A 16,563-nucleotide genomic window follows, 5' to 3' on the forward strand; every position below is an offset into this window, starting at 1 on the left:
GCAATAGACTATACCATATACCATACAGCTTGGGTGTGTATATAGCATCTACGTTTGTGTAAGTGCACTCTATGATGTTCACACAACAATAAAATTGCCTAACCGGGCCAGGCGTGGTGGCTTACACCTGTAATCCCAGCACTTTGGGAGGCCAAGGCAGGCAGATCACCTGAGGTCGGGAGTTTCAGACCAGCCTAACCAAAATGGAGAAATCCCGTCTGTACTAAAAATACAAAATTAGCTGCTCATGGTGGCACATGCCTGTAATCCCAGCTACTCGGGAGGCTGAGGCAAGAGAATCGCTTGAACTCGGGAGGTAGAGGTTGCAGTGAGCCGAGATCGGGCCACTGCATTCCACACTGGGCAACAAGAGCGAAACTCTGTCTGAAAAAAAAAAAAAAGGCTCAGCATGGTGGCTCATGCCTGTAATTCCAGCACTTTGGGAGGCCGAGGTGGGTGGATCACGAGGTCAGGAATTCGAGACCAGCCTGACCAACAGGGTGAAACCTTGTCTCTACTGAAAATACAAAAATTAGCCGGGCGTGGTGGTGGTGCATGCCTGTAATACCAGTTACTCAGGAGGCTGAGGCAGGAGAATTGCTTGAACCCAGGAGGCAGAGGTTGCAGTGAGCCGAGATAGTGCCACTGCACTCCAGTCTGAGCAACAGAGTGAACCTCTGTCTCAAAAAAAAAAAAAAAGAAAAAAAAAATTGCCTAACAGCGCATTTCTCAGAACACATCTCCATTGTTAAGCAATGCATGACTTAATATAGCAAATAGAATTTTAATAATGAATTTCACTTTGTAATTTAATATAAAACCTTTTTTAACCCCTGAATGATTCCTGAGTTCTTTGAAATCTGAATTCATTTGAAAGACTTTCATTTAAACGTTTTATTCTGCCTTTTACCTTCCACATGGTTAACTCGATAAGGACTCTCATAATTAGATACCATTTTTACTTTTCTTATTCCTCACCTATAAAATGAAGACAATAAAAAGAATTATTTCAAAAGACTGTTGTTAGGAATAAACGTAAAACATGTAGAACAATGTCTAAAATAGGGTTAAGTGTTCAATAAATACTTTATTTATAGTAATATCGCCAGCTTCATCTCCTTGCAGTTCCTTCTCAAATATAACTCCATTAACTCCATGCCTTTGGGCAAGCTGTTTTCCCTACCTGGAATGCCTTTTACCCCTTAGCAAAACACTATATATTTCTTAAGGTCAAGCTCCAATGTGAAACCCTCCCAGGCAACAACCAGAAGAATTAAACTGTGTTCCTACCACAGGTCTAGTCATACTCAGTTGTACAAATTTTCTATGCATTTGTAGTAATAGTGCCACAAGACTGGAGTTAGAAATAATATTTATTTAATTTGGTATCTCAAAGCCTAGCCTATTGACATACAGCACTCAACAGAACATACTGGATAAATGTTATTATTTCCTCTCACATTCATGTTTCCTCCAGTGGGGGAAGAGAGAATAGATATTTTCTTGAACCAATCATAAAATACATACAGAAATGTATTCATCCAGTAACAGTTAAATTAGAAATTATATGATACTTAAGAAATGGGATCACCTCATTTATTCTGTCCTATGCTTGCTTCCTCCACCCCACCTCTTTACTAAACAACATATCTTGAGCATTGTTGATGAGGTAAAAAGTCACGAGTCCTACAGTTGAAAATATCTTAAACCTAATTTCCTGATGCAACATAACTGTATTCACAGGTAAATAAAGAACTGTATTTTAGTCCAGAAATGGTGGTTCATGCCTATATCGTCCTAACACTTTGGGACCCTATCTCTACAAAAAAATTAAAAATTAGCCAGGCATGGTGGTGCACACCTATAGTCCCAGCTACTCAGGAGGCTGAGGTGTGAGGATCACTTGAGCCCAGGAAGTCAAGGTTGCAGTGAGCCATGATGGCACCATGTACTCCAGCCCGGGCCACAGAGTAAGCCTGTCTCAAAAAGCAACAATAAACCATATTTTAAATAAAATATTATCAGGGAATGTTTGTTGGTTTTTTTTGAACTAGAAATTTGGTATAAAATGTCAAGATACAACATTCTCTCTTTCAATAGTCTATGAGTTTCTCAATAGCAAAACTCTTGTCTAATTTACTTTTTAGCTTAACATCTGAAAACCCAGCATCTGGTACATCAAGCACTCGACTTTGACTTGGTGGCATGATCTTTGGGTTCTTTTTTTTTTTGAGTAGTTCATTGATTTCTACCTGCCTATCTCAGGCCAAGCTACTTCCTCCAGCCCTCATTCTGGAAAGAGGAAAAAATCTGATTTTATCTCAAATTCTTCTTTTTCACACATTTTTATCTTTTTTAGCCACACCTCCAAGATAAACTGAAGAATGGCAACAACAATGAATTTACAGTCAGAAGTTTGGCTTTCATGCAAGCTGATATGCGTATTTTTATAGGCAAGATAAAAGTATGCATAGTAAAAAGGAAATGCACCAATATGCTAATATGATTTTAGCTAAATGCCATCATTGTAAGTTGCATCCAAATTTCAGAGAAGTTAAAATGTGAACAGAGATGCTAAAATGTAAAAAATGTGCATCTTAGAATCAATAAAATATGATACTAATGATAAACGTTAGAAAAGGTGTTTTCTCCCTTCTTTCTTCTAGTTATTCAAATTTCCATGGTGTATATTTAACTTTGATAATGCAAAAATGTTTAATTTTTAAAATTAAAGTCATATTTAATTTTAAAACAGCTTTTTACATGTAGGCCTACTCACTAAATTAACAAAAATTTACAGAATTGTTGTCCTTATTCTCTGAGACACTATGTTAGTCTGTTTTCACACTGCTGATAAAAACATACCTAAGACTGGGCAATCTAAAAAAGAAAGAGGTTTAATTGGACTCACAGTTCCACATGGCTGGGGAAGCCTCACAATCATGGTGCAAGGCAAGGAGGAGCAAGTCACACCTTACGTGGAGGGTGGCAGACAAAAACAGCTTTTGCAGGGGAACTTCTCTTTATAAAACCATCAGATCGCATGAGACTTATTCACTATCACTAGAACAGCACAGGAAAGACCTGCCCCCATGATTCAATTACCTCCCACCTGCCCCTCCTACAACACTGGGAATTCAAGATGAGATTTTGGGGGACAGAGCCAAACCATATCATTCTGCCCCAGTCCCTCCCAAATCTCATGTCCTCACATTTCAAAACCAATCATGCCTTCCCAACAGTCCCCCAAGGTCTTAATTCATTTCAGCATTAACTCAAAAGTCCACAGTCCAAAGTCTCATCAGAGACCTGCCCACGAGCCTGTAAAATCAAAAGCAAGTTAGTTACTTCCTAGATACAATGAGGGTACAGGCACTGGGTAAATACAGCCATTCCAAATGGGAGAAATTGGTCAAAACAAAGGGGCTACAGGCCCCACACAAGTTCAGAATCTGGCAGGGCCATCAAATCTTAAAGCTCTAAAATTATCTCCTCTGACTCCATGTCTCACATACAGGTCACACTGATGCAAGAGGTGGGTTCCCATGGTCTTGGGCAGCTCTGCCCCTGTGGCTTTGCAGGGTACAGCCTCCCTCCTGGCTGCTTTCACAGGCTGGCATTGAATGTTTGCAGTTTTTCCAGGCGCACAGTGCAAGCTGCCGGTGGATCTACCCTTCTGGGGTCTGGAGGACAGTGGCCCTCTTCTCATGGCTCCACTAGGTGGTGCCCCAGCAGGGATTCTGCGTGGGGGCTCCAACCTCACATTTCCCTTCCACACTGCCCTAGCAAAGGTTCTCCATGCGGGCCCCACCCCTGTAGCAAACTTCTGCTTGGGCATCCAGGCACTTCCATACATCCTCTGAAATCTAGGCAGAGGTTCCCAAACCCCAATTCCTGACTTCTGTGCACTCGCAGGCTCAACACCACATAGAAGCTGCCAAGGCTTGGGGCTTACACCCTCTGAAGTCACAGCCTGAGATATACCTTGGCCCCTTTTAGTCACAGCTGGAGCAGCTGGGAAGCAGGGCACCGAGTCCCTAGACTGCACACAGTAAAGGGACCCTGGGACTGACCCATGAAACCAATTTTTCCTCCTAAACCTCCAGGTCTGTGATGGGAGGGGCTGCCACAAAGGTCTCTGACATGCCCTGGAGACATTTTCCCCATTGTCTTGATGATTAACTTTCGGCTCCTTGTTACTGATGCAAATTTCTGCAGCTGGCTTGCATTTCCCCTCAGAAAATGGGTTTTTCTTTTCTATGGTAATGTCAGGCTGCAAATTTTCTGAACTTACATGCTCTGCTTCCCTTATAAAACTGAATGCCTTTAATAGCACCCAAGCCACCTCTTGAATGCTTTGCTGCTTAGACATTTCTTCCGCCAAACACCCTAAATCATCTCTCTCAAGTTCAAAGTTCCACAAATCTCTAAGGCAGGGTCAAAATGCTGACAGTCTGTTTGCTAAAACATAACAAGAGTCACCTTTGCTCCAGTTCTCAACAAGTTCCTCATCTCCATCTGGGACTACCTCAGACTGGACCTTATTGCTCATATCACTATCAGCATTTTTGTCAAAGCCACTCAGCAAGTCTCAGGGAGTTCCAAATTTCCCACATTTTCCTATCTTCTTCTGAGCCATCCAAATTGTTCCAACCTCTGCCTGTTACCCAGTTTCAAAGTCACTTCCACATTTTCAGGTATCTTTTCAGCAATGCCCCACTCTACTTGTATGAATTTTCTGTATTAGTCCATTTTCATGCTGCTGATAAAGACATACCTGAGACTGGGCAATTTACAAAAAAAGAGGTTCAATTGGACTCACAGTTCCACATGGCTGAGGAGGCCTCACAATGCTGGTGGAAGGCAAAGAGGAGCAAGTCACATCTTATGTGGATGGCGGCAGGAAAAAAGAGCTTGTACAGGAGAACTCCTCTTTATGAAACCATTCACTATAACGAGAACAGCATGGGAAAGACCTGCCCCCATGATTCAATTACCTCCCACCAGTCCCTCCTACAACACAGCCAAACCATATCGTACTATGTCTCACATTGCTTACTTCATACATTTAAGAAGCTGTATAAATATTTTTAAAATAGTGACATGCAATGATACATTATAAACATAACATGCTGACTAAATTATTATTTACCTAGAGCAGTTGCCTCATTCTACACAGTGCTTTTAATGCCAATAAATGTATTAATAAAATATTAAAGTCAAAATAATTTAAGCACAGAGTAAATCATATAATCCACTTTTATGTCAATTATTATAGTACCATTATAGTGGTGAGATGGCTACATCTATTTACAGATATCAAACTGGCTGATTATGCTTTGATGAGCTTTATTTTCAATTTTATACTTTATTAACTTAACTGCATTCACTCGGGCCTGCTAATCTAGCAAACTGATAAGAAAGATGTGTTTAAAAAAACACTTTTCCATTTCTCAATCTTGTGGCAAAAAAAACCCACAAAAAATAAACAAACAAAACACCTTTTAGCATACTCCTATTTTACCTAAGAAGGCTTCAAACCATCTTAATATTTATAATAGTTCCACTGTATTACATAAATAGCAGTTATCCAAAGAATTTTATCCTTAAGTTTATAGAAGGCTATATTCTTGACAGAGATGCCTAAAACAAAAGTGACTTACTCTTAAAAAGAATGTTATGATGAAAGCCATGTTTTTAAGCAAGGGCCTGATGCCTAATTTTATGTAGAAATAATATAAATGCCATTTTAAACAACAGTTACATAAAAATCTTTCCAAAAGAACTAATAGGGTTGAGCACAGTGGCTCATGTCTGTAACCCTGATACTTTTGGGAGAGCAAGGTGGGCGATCGCTTGGAGACCAGAAATTCGAGACTAGCCTGGTCAACATAGTGAAATACCATTTCCCATAAAATTTTACTTAATTTAGCAGATATAATTCCAAAGAAAATGTAGGAAGATCCTATCTTTCTCCTTCATAATTCAAGTTCATATTACACTGAAACAGATTAGAAGGTGATATTCATCAGGTCATGGATGAGTGTGATGTTGATACTGGGAAAAAAATTACAACTTACTTATCTAAATGGGCAGTATGGCATGGGTACTTAGAAGGAAGTGGTAACTTTTAGGAGAAAATATGAATTCACCAAAAAACTATGTCAGACTAAGGTCATTCTTTTCTTTGAAAGGGATCACGAAATTTTTGTAAATTTTGTTCACTATGCTACAAAGCATTTGATGATCAACAAAATTAGGGTTTCTGCCCTTTCCATGTAAGAGACCAAGGCTACATACAGTTCTAGGGTCTATCTTCACATCTCTATGACAGGAAAGAAAGACCCTTCCCCACACCAGCTCCAGCAGAAACATCCCAAAAGAGGACTCTGGCCCAGTATGCATCAGGTTATGGATATTGTCAGAATGCCAGGTCTACTACCAGAAGGAAATGTTTGAAAAGATGTAAGCTAAAAATGAGAGCCAATACCATAACCAAAGGGTGTCAATTAATAGAAAGATTATAGTGGTGTAAACATACTGTTCTATACTCAGTCCTGTCCAATCAGTTTTTTAAGTTTTTTTTTAAGTTTGTTAGGAAAACATACAGAAGGAATAGTAATTAACTGTGCAGATCAAAAAGTTTCAGAGGGAAGAAGTAATGTGCCCAACCAAAAACAAGTATAAAGACCTGCACCCAGGTCGAAAAAAAAAAATCAGGCTGGGCGCGGTAGCTCTCACCTGTAATCCCAGCACTTTGGGAGGCCGAGGTGGGCAGATCACCTGAGGTCAGGAGTTCAAGACCAGCCTGGCCAACATGGCAAAACCCCATTTCTACTAAAAATACAAAAAAATTAGCTGGGTGTGGTGGCGGGTGCCTGTAATCCCAGCTACTCGGGAGGGTGAGGCAAGATAATCACTTGAACCCGGGAGTCGGAGGTTGCGGTAAGCCAAAATTGCACCACTGCACTCCAGCCTGGGTGACACAGCAGGACTCCATCTCAAAAAAAAAAAAAAATCAAACACATCAAGGTGAGGAGGGGGAAAGAAGGGAAAACCATTGTGTAAGCTAAATACAAGTGAAAAATATTTGAGAGTCATAAAAATGAATGTAACTTCATGCTATTTTAATGAAAGCTTAACATCTTAGGATCTTTAATGAAAGCTTAGGACAAGGCAGGTCACAGTTCTCTTCTAGTGTGCCAGTGAGAAGACACTTTGAATGCCGAATTCCATTTAGCACTGCCTCTTTAAAAGGTGGAGAAATAAAGACTGTCATATTCAGGAAGCAGCAACTGAAAAAATACAGAAACCTAAAACCATGTCACATAAAACTAAAGATACTTTCCAACTCTGAAAGTAAATTATTCTATCAATTGAAAATGGCTTCTTTCGGGAGATTTTCATGGGTGTATCTGAGGAAATCAGGAAGGCTCAGGAGTTTTTAAGAAGCTAACAATGGTATGTTTTGTTGTCCTTTTAGTTTTCTTTTAGCAAGCATAGGAATGAGAGCTACCTTTTATTTACTGAGCACTGGGTTAAAACGTTTTCTCCATTAATCCTCACTTAACTGCTGAGTGAGTGAGTAAATACTACTATCCCTGTTCTACTGAGGTTCAGAGAGGTTAAGTAAATTGACCAAGGTCACAGATCTGACAAATGGCCAAAGGAAAAATTGAACCTATATCTGACTCTAAAGACTATTCTTTAACACTATGCCAAACTGCCTCCATAATAAAGATCAAGTTGCTGCACAAAAAAAGTTCATTTTTGCAAATTATAAAATACGTGCAAATTAAAATAATCTTTCAAGACTATTTTGCATCTGTAAAGTAGAAAAAAAATTAAATATCCCCTAATGATGAGTAGGTAATTAAGTTAGCATTCATTCATAGTACTGCAAAATGGCACAACTCATGAAAAGTAATACATCAACCTGTGTAGTTTAAGAATGCCCACAGTTTCCACAAATACTAAGGAAATTCATAAGCCTCCATTCATTAATCTTATTTCTGGCAATTTGTTCCAAGGAAGTTATTCAGCAGAGATGAAAATGTTCACTTGCAAAAATACACCAGTATAATCCATAAAAATTCCAGAGACAGTCTAGATGCTCAATAGCTAACAGTAAAATGAACTAAGATATTGCCACACAGAGGAATATTTATGTATTTCTTTAAAAGTATAGTTATGAAGGCCATGTATAGGGAAATATAGGAAAGAGGTATGCTTTAAATGAAAATAGCAAAACATGTACGTTATAACTATGTAAAAATACACATAAATACAGAATAAAAGGAAACAAAAATAAAACAATATTTGTATTATGGTTATAACATTATGGATGATTTTTAATTTTCTTAAATTGTCTTTAATGTTTACACTCTATTAACCGTCAAAAGCAGGTGATGATAATGATAGCATTTTTTTAAGTTTCTGAGACTTGCTTTACCTGTACATATAGGGGGTATAAGTGGTCCAGCTCCTAAAGAGCTCATAAATATACTAAAGACAACATTTACATTTGTAGCAAAAAGAATGTGTTATTTAAAACAATAGTAACTACAGCCCCCATTTGTTGTTGTAGAGTCAAACAAATATGAGCGTCTACTATATATTCCAGCCACAGTTCTAGCCACTGGGGCTATAACTGTGAATAAAATAGACAAAAATTCTTGCCTTTGTGGAACTTAAATGCTAGCAGTATGTATATACTGCAAACATATGCAACAGACAAGATAAATATGTAAAATATATAGCATATTTTATAGTGATAAGTGCTAAGGAGAAAAGTAAAGTCAGGAAGGTAGACAGGATGCTATTTTAATTTGAGTGGCAGGGGCCAGGCACAGTGGCTCTTGCCTGTAATCCCAGCACTTTGGGAGGCTGAGGTGGGAGAATCGCTTGAGCCCAGGAGTTCGAGACCAGCCTGGGCAACATAATGTGACCTTGTCTCTACAAAAAATATTAGCCAGGTGCGGTGGTGTGTGGCTGTAGTCCTAGCTACTTGGGAGGCTTAGGTAGGAGGACTGTTTGAGCCTGGGAGGCAAAGGTTGCAATGAGCCAAGACGGTGCCATTACACTCCAGCATGGGTGAGAGAGTGAGACCCCGTCTCAAAATAAATAAATAAATAAATAAATAAATAAATAAATGAATAAATAAAAATAAATCAAATGGCAATAGAAGGTCTCACTAAAAGGGTGTCTGAAAAAAGACTGAAAGAGTGGGGAGAGTAAGCAATGTGAGTATCTGAGGAAAGAGCACTTCAGGCAGGGGAAACAGCAAGAGCAAAAGCCTTGAAATAGAATGCCTACCCAAGGATGTGAATGTGCCAGTAACTGGGACATACAATTAATTAAACAACCTGTACTCAGTTCCCCCTAGCAGACCACAGATAGCTACACAGTTCTCAGAACACTGCTCTAGGCCTGATCTGCCTCAGTTGGGTTCAGTACACAGCTACTTCGGCTGGCAAATTCTTCAATGCTTTTTTTTCCATCCAAGGTTGCTTAAGCATCTCTTTTTTATTTTGAGGATCCAAACAGGGCCATATAACATCTACTCATGGGTAACTGTAAGGGTCTCAAGCCGCTCTAGCCCCTCACACGATTCATGCTTGTACTTTGCAAAACACCCAGTGCACCTGCGAAACTGAGAAAAGTGAAGCCAGCCCCTTCTAGAGCTTGATTTGAATGGGGCAGATTTAAGGAAGGAAAGCTGAATTTTGAAGTTTGCAGGAAAGTCATAGAGGGGTTAGCAGTAAGGTAGTGCAGGGAGTAAGAAGCTGGAGATATAAGGACACCCAATGGGTAAAGAAAGGCCCAGCAGCAGGCAACAGAGCTGAGACTCAGGACAAAAAGAAAAGTCAAGAAATTTCCAGCGGCGGGAATGCCCAAGAAACTTCTAAATAAAAACATTTTAAGCTGTTCACTACGCTGGGATATAATCCCTACCACTCCTCCCAAATTTCAATAAAGCCCTACTATAAATACCTGCTTTGTGATTGATTCTTTAGAGAAATCAAGGCAGACACCAAAGAGACAGGCTCAAGAGACAAGATGTAAGTACCTTCTAAAATAGAGCAGAAAGTGCTCCAAAGGAAGCGAAGTAAGGTGTCACTAAAAGAAACACAAGCCCCCTGAAATTCCTCAGAAATATTTAGGAGAGGAAACTGTGTTCCCACCATTTATAGATGGGGGCTTTTAAAAGCAGGAAAATCACCCCATAAGCAGGTGGACTTTGGTATACCTAGCTAGATTATACCCAGTCACGCAATGAATAGATAAAACAATAAAGGTATTTAAATGCATGCTTCAGAAATTTTAAAAGAGGTGATCATTATTTGGATCATCTGGAGTAGTTAAATAACACTTCATGGATGGGGTGACCCTGACCTAACCCTTCAAGGATGACAAGAGTTGGAGAACAGGGATATCATAGAAAGATATTCCAGGTGTGAGTAACAGCATGAATAAAGCTCCAAAGCCAAAAATGAGTGTGGCCAGTTCAAAGAACAGTGTAGAAACCGTCCTATTTGGAACAGAGTACTCATTGGCAGGCAATGGCATATAAGATTAGCCAGGTAAAGTGAGACCACATTGAGGGAGGCTCTGAAATCCAAGATGAGAAATCCGAACTTTGTTTGACAAGCATTGATAAGAAGCGAAAGAAACTGCTTTGTTCTGTTCTGTTTTTTAAAGATAATAAAATACTATGGCTATATAGACTGGTACCATTCCCTGCCTTCTAAAATTGGCCCACTGATTTGCCACTACCCAGGTCAGGTTATATATGCTCAGGTACACAACTATTACTTCTGCGAAAAGAATGTTTCTATTCATGTTTGTACTAGGCATCTCCAACTGCCTGTCAATTACCCTTAAAAGTTCAACTATCCTATGTCATTTATCCTCTCTATAAACACTGTCTAACCCATGACATAGCCAAACTAGGGAATTAAAGATGACTCAGTTCATGCCCTCAAGAAACTCAGGATCTGATGTAGGCAAAAGCCAAGAAAACAAACTAGTACAATACAGAATGGTAAGTGCTAGAGTAGGGGATGCCTAGAGCAGTAGTCTCCAACCTTTCTGGCACCAGGGACCAGTTTTGCGGAACACAATTTTTCCACAAATTGGGGTTGAGGTGGGGGATGGTTTCAGGATGAAACTGTTTCACCTCAGATCATCAGGCATTAGATTCTCATAAGAAGTGTGCAACCTAGATCCCTCACATGTGCAGTTCACAATAGGTTCACGCTCCTATGAGAATCTAATGCCCCTGCTGATCTGACAGGAGGCGGAGCTCAGGTGGTAATGCTCGCTTGCACAGGCTGTGTGGCTGGGTCCTAACAGGTCACCAAACTGTACCAGTCCACAGCCCGGGGGTTGGGGACCCCTGGCCTACAGTATCCTAAAAGCAGAGGACACTTACATCAGTTTGGAAATCAGAAAAAGACAGAAAACACCTAAGACGAAGTGCTGACTGAGTCTTGAAGAAAAAGAAGTATCAGCTGGGCAAGGTGGCTCATGCCTGTAATCCCAGCACTTATGGCTAGATGAGTGGGAAAAGTAGGCAAGGACCACACCATAAATACAGAAAGTTCGTATTTTAGAGTAGATTAATGATTTTAGTGAAGGAATATTATAATCATATCTGAGCTTCTTAAAAAGAGCTCTGATGGCAGTGGAAGATGGATTGAAAGGGCACCACAAAGTTTCTTCCTATCATAAATGCAACAAAAATCTGATAAAGGATGCTGTAACAGTCACTTTATTCCAGTTATCCACTCCTACCCCCTTTCTAGGCTTAACACACATCCTTCATGAAACCTTCCCCAACCCTTCCCAAACACATTAATCTTGTCTTTCTCAGAACTTCTAAGACATGTCTATCTGTACATTTCATTCTGCTATCAGTGTTTAAGTTTCTTCTCCCTAAAAAGAAGGTAAGCTCCCTGAGAAAACAAGTCATATATTTTTGTAATACACACACACACACACACACACACACACACACAATCTTATAGCTCCCAGCACAGTAATATAACATTCTGAAACAGACACTTCCTTTAAATAGCCCTCTTTATCCATGAGTAAAAAGATTCTGCTTTTCCCCATAAATAATAAAATAAAATGTAAGATTAGGCAAACTAAGGTGAAAAAGTTAGCTTAGCAGTGCTGGAATCAGGAGTGAATACAAGCTGATCAGGAATGAATACAAAGGAACTTTCTCGTGAGATAGAAATGTTCTAATTTGTCATAGGGATGTGTTACATAGTGTATCCATTTGTTTAAAAAATGTATAACTAAGATTTGCACATTTCAATGTATATAAATTTTACCTAAAAAACCTATAAAAATAAGGGGTGACAGGCAGGTTGATATAGATGAAACAAGAATACAGAATGTCGTTGGTACTCCTTGGGTAAAGTGTATTGGGCAATCCTTGTATTATTCTATTTACTTTTTATATGTGTGAAATTTTCCACAATAAAAGGTCAGAAACACACACATATATATGAGATTTAACTGAGTGAAAAATATTACATTAACAAAAATTAAAAATAACCCAGAACATTTAATTACTCATTCTCCTAATGTTTGGAATAATGTTACACTGTAACTTTTAAAGTGATTTTACTAGCTCTACTACCTATCCAATTCTAAGGGAATATATATTCTAAAACCAACCTACTATTAACAACATAGACAAAAGAAGGCCAAGTAGCCAGTTTCCTTAATTAAGTACCAGATATTAAAATTAATTAGTTCTCTTACCAAAGATATTCAAAAGGCCAGTCAAATATAAAGTTAGAATCTTCTAATCTTCAAACTGTGATACCAAAGGTGGTGACTGAAAGATATTTGTAAGCTTCTGGAAGTACAATATCTACAAAAATACACTCAATACCATTTTTAATGGTTTCAAAATAGTTCAATCATTTCATCTCAACAATTTAAACTTCACGATTATCTGCTCAGAATCTGCAATCTCCTCCAACAAAATACTGGGTAAAATAGAGATTTTCCCCACTCATCCCAATGCAAAAGACTAATAATAATCTTTTGTTCAGTACATCTCCTGCTAAAGAATTTAATCCCCACAAAAGCTCACAACGTTTCTCAAAAAAAAAATTTTTTAGGCATTTTACAATAGCAAACGAGCAGCTAAAATTATTTAATAAGACAAATTCTATTATATTATTTTACTTCTGTCGCTACTATTTCCCATTAGATTCTGTTTAAAATTTCCTTTACCAATAATCTATGGTCTTATAAACTGGTTTAGTAGTTAGGTGGACTGTGACTGGATGGGGGCATGAGGAGAATTTCTAGGGTGCTGATAATGTTCTGTTTCTTGATCTGGGTGCTGATTACACGGGTGTGTTCTACTTGTAAAAATTCTTCAAGCTCTATGTGTACTATATGTATGTGGCATGTATGTGATACTATATCACATATACATATAAATATGTGATACTTCAGTAAAGAAGTTTTTAAAAAAAAAAAAATCATAAAAGTAATCCAGAACTGGTAGGGCTGTCCTCGAGTCCCCTCCTCCATATTAAAACACCTGTTCTATGCCCTGAAACACTTCTTTGCAAAAACAGAATTCAAGTTAAAGGACCTAACATCTTCCTTCTACTGGCATGTTCCCAGGTAACAGGTAACTTCTATTTGCAACTGGGAGTTCATACAAACCAACAGAAAAACTTGCTCTATATTTTCCCAAATTAATCCTTTTAAAAGCAACTGAATAGAAGAAAAATAAGTAAATGCTGTATTGCCCAGACTATGCTGCAAATCATTTTCAACTCTGTTAAATGGATTTAGGAAGGAAAAGAAAGATCATCACTTCAGACTCCAGTAAGATAAAAACAGAAGGGGGCTAGAAAGAACTTAATGGAATGGGTACTATAAACTAGAAGTCTATTTGTGTTTTAGTCCAAATTTTACTACTAGATATTGTAGGCAAATCAAACACGGGAGGCAACAGTACCTGCTCAGAGGAATGAATGAAATAAAATTCATGAAAGTAGTATGTCAAGATTTAATACGAAATAGTCAATGACTGGCAAGAATGCTTGGGAAACAGCCTTTTCTCTTTCACTCGTCCAGCAAATAAAAATTGCATGTATGTGACATACATACCTGTATGTCGCAACCGTAATTCAGCTCTCTCTTTTTTCCTTTTTCTGAACTGATAACCTCCCAAAGTTAAATCTAAGCACTGAAATTCTCCCGCGGTGGAAGCAGTGGCGTGTCATTAAAAAGGAGCTTGATCCTCACCTAAAGCACACTCTCACCTTTCACCTACAGAGCCCAGGAAGGAAAATATTCCCCTCTAAGTCCGACAGAACCGACCCAGCCTTTCCGGATGAAATGCCAGGGCGTTCACCGACCAAAGGGTTCACCGACTCCAAGGGCTCACCACTTTAGACGGCAATCCTGCCAAGTGGACCGGGAATAGTTTCAGAGAAGCCACCCTCGCGACTTTCAACAGCAGTTAGTCGGGAATCGAGCCAAACCTCGTCCAAGTGACTTAGACACCAGCCTCCAGCCTGGCGAATCCAACCCCCATCCTCAATCACACATCCACGTCCCCAAAACAAATCCTTCACGGTCTGTCTGGAGATGAGATGGCAAAACCAGAACACACCCAGAAAGTTGACATAGAAGGGGGTGATGTGGGGAAGGGGATGGGGGACACACCGCGTCCCCCTCCCACCCCCAACTGGAGGCCGCTGCCTGGGGGCTGGCTGGGCGCCGGTTCGCCCGCGGGCGCAGAAGAAGAATTCGCGCTCCCGGGGAGGAGCGAGGTCGCCGGACAGGCCAGCTGGGACCGACGCCGTCGCGGCGGGGACTCGCGGACACCCTGACACTGAAGCCCCACGGCAGTCGCGGTCGGCCCTCTCTCCGCCTGACCCCGTCGGGCAAAGAGACCTGTCGGCCGGGTGGGGAGAGAGAGCGCGCGGGGAGCGCCCGCTCCGGCCCGGGAATGCTGCACGGCTACGGGCCTTCTTACCCCTGCAGGCCGAGGGCGCGGCGCCGCTTGTGGAGCAGGCAGAGCAGCAGGAACGCGGCACCAGCCAGCGAGGAATTTCGCGCCGTCAAGTACTTGCTGAAGGCCGCCATGGCACTGCCGGTACCAGCCAGCCGGCGAGGGGACGCGGCGGCGGCAGCTACCTTACTGCACGAAGCGCGGGGGAGACTGGGAGGCGAGCAGAAGGCGGGGCCGGCCGCGCAGGACCGCCCCCTGGCGCGCGCCGCCGCGCCGCCCGCGCTCTGGAGCCCACTTTGTACTTTGGCTCGGCGGGAGCGCGCTCGGCAGCCTCCGTGGGCGGAATAATTCCCGGGACGCGCTCTGCGCACGCGCGGACTCCCTCAGGGTCTCCGGAAACGCGGCGCCGAGGAGCTGTTGCTACTCAGACCTGCGAGGCGTCAGTGCTGCCCCTGCCTCACCCCTACCCTCCCACCCTTCGCGCGCACACCCCGGCTTTCACAATAACTGGATGAGCGGGCCTGGCCTGCAGCGAGGACCTAGTGGGCCCTGCCTCTCCACTCCCGCGGTGATGTACCGTTACCACCCTCTTAAAGGAGCCCAGGAAGGAGGCGGGCGGCCCCGTCACAGAGCGTGTAGGGAAAACACAGCACAGTGATTATTAGGACGAAACCAAACAATCGGAACTCCGCAGAGGTGTAGGGAGATGTGAGGAGAATGACACAGATCAAAGAGCTTTTTCCAAGCCAGTATTTTCCAAACCGCGGGTTATAATCTCTAGCGCATTGTGAAATTGGTTTGGTAGATCGGGATTATCACCCTCCGTTTTTAATAAAATTGAGAATAGAACGAAATAGAAAAGTTTCACAGTACATCACGTAGTAAAGGAGATGTTTGGAGAAATTTCGATTTCAGTGTTTTGCACGTATGTATCGCCAGCGGCGATGTAAAATGTATTTATGCAGATCTGGTCAGAAAAAAGTTTGAGAAACACTGTTCTTTGCAAAGGGACATTCAGAAGTAACAATCGTGCGTTGTATTAATGCTGGCCTCACTCCCAGAATCAGAAGGGCTTTGCAGATTACAACATTCTTCTCCTGTCTGACCCTATGTTGCAGGAATTGTTATCCCCAGCATTGAGCCTAGCATGTATACAGTAACAGTGAATCGCTGTTTTCAGCTGAGGAAACTGGAGAAAAGCAAGTGTGTCAGAAAATAAGCTCATAAAACCTCGCATAATGCACATACATATTAAAGTAGCCTACAAAGTAGTGGTGCTGTGCCCTAGGTGTTTTCTCAATATAAATGAGCCGTTGCCTAATACAGGTTATGAGGATCACAAAGACGAGGTACAATAATGGCATGCGTGTAGAGGTGCTCAACAGTGAATTCTAAATTATGCAAAACTGGAGCTCCTACTAATTCACTATTTGTCATGTGGACATTTTCATTACCTGGAGGGGCCAAGGGTCTTGGCCCTCTGAAAGTTAACTGAAAACCGCTGACATGAGGCAGATTAATAGAAGAAAAAATTAATAGGAGAAAAGGCATACAAACTT

At 41.0% G+C, this 16,563-nt stretch overlaps 1 protein-coding gene across 5 annotated transcripts in view; it reads right to left on the reverse strand.

Annotated features, from left to right (window-relative positions):
• Nucleotides 1-15,579, reverse strand: part of ABCD3 (ATP binding cassette subfamily D member 3) — a 96,972-nt gene extending 81,393 nt beyond the window's left edge. Inside the window, exon 1 of one of the 5 annotated variants that reach the window (XM_054475744.1) lies at nt 15,029-15,579. In XM_054475744.1, the coding sequence (XP_054331719.1) occupies nt 15,029-15,138 (110 nt within the window). In that variant the 5' untranslated portion in view covers nt 15,139-15,579. The remainder of the gene's footprint in view (nt 1-15,028) is intronic. The other 4 variants (XM_054475749.2, XM_054475736.2, XM_054475728.2 and 1 more) reach the window with 4 other exon arrangements.
• Nucleotides 15,580-16,563: the final 984 nt, after the last annotated feature.

This window comes from Pongo pygmaeus, chromosome 1 (genome assembly GCF_028885625.2).
Source record: "Pongo pygmaeus isolate AG05252 chromosome 1, NHGRI_mPonPyg2-v2.0_pri, whole genome shotgun sequence".
NCBI classification, from domain to species: Eukaryota; Metazoa; Chordata; class Mammalia; order Primates; family Hominidae; genus Pongo; species Pongo pygmaeus.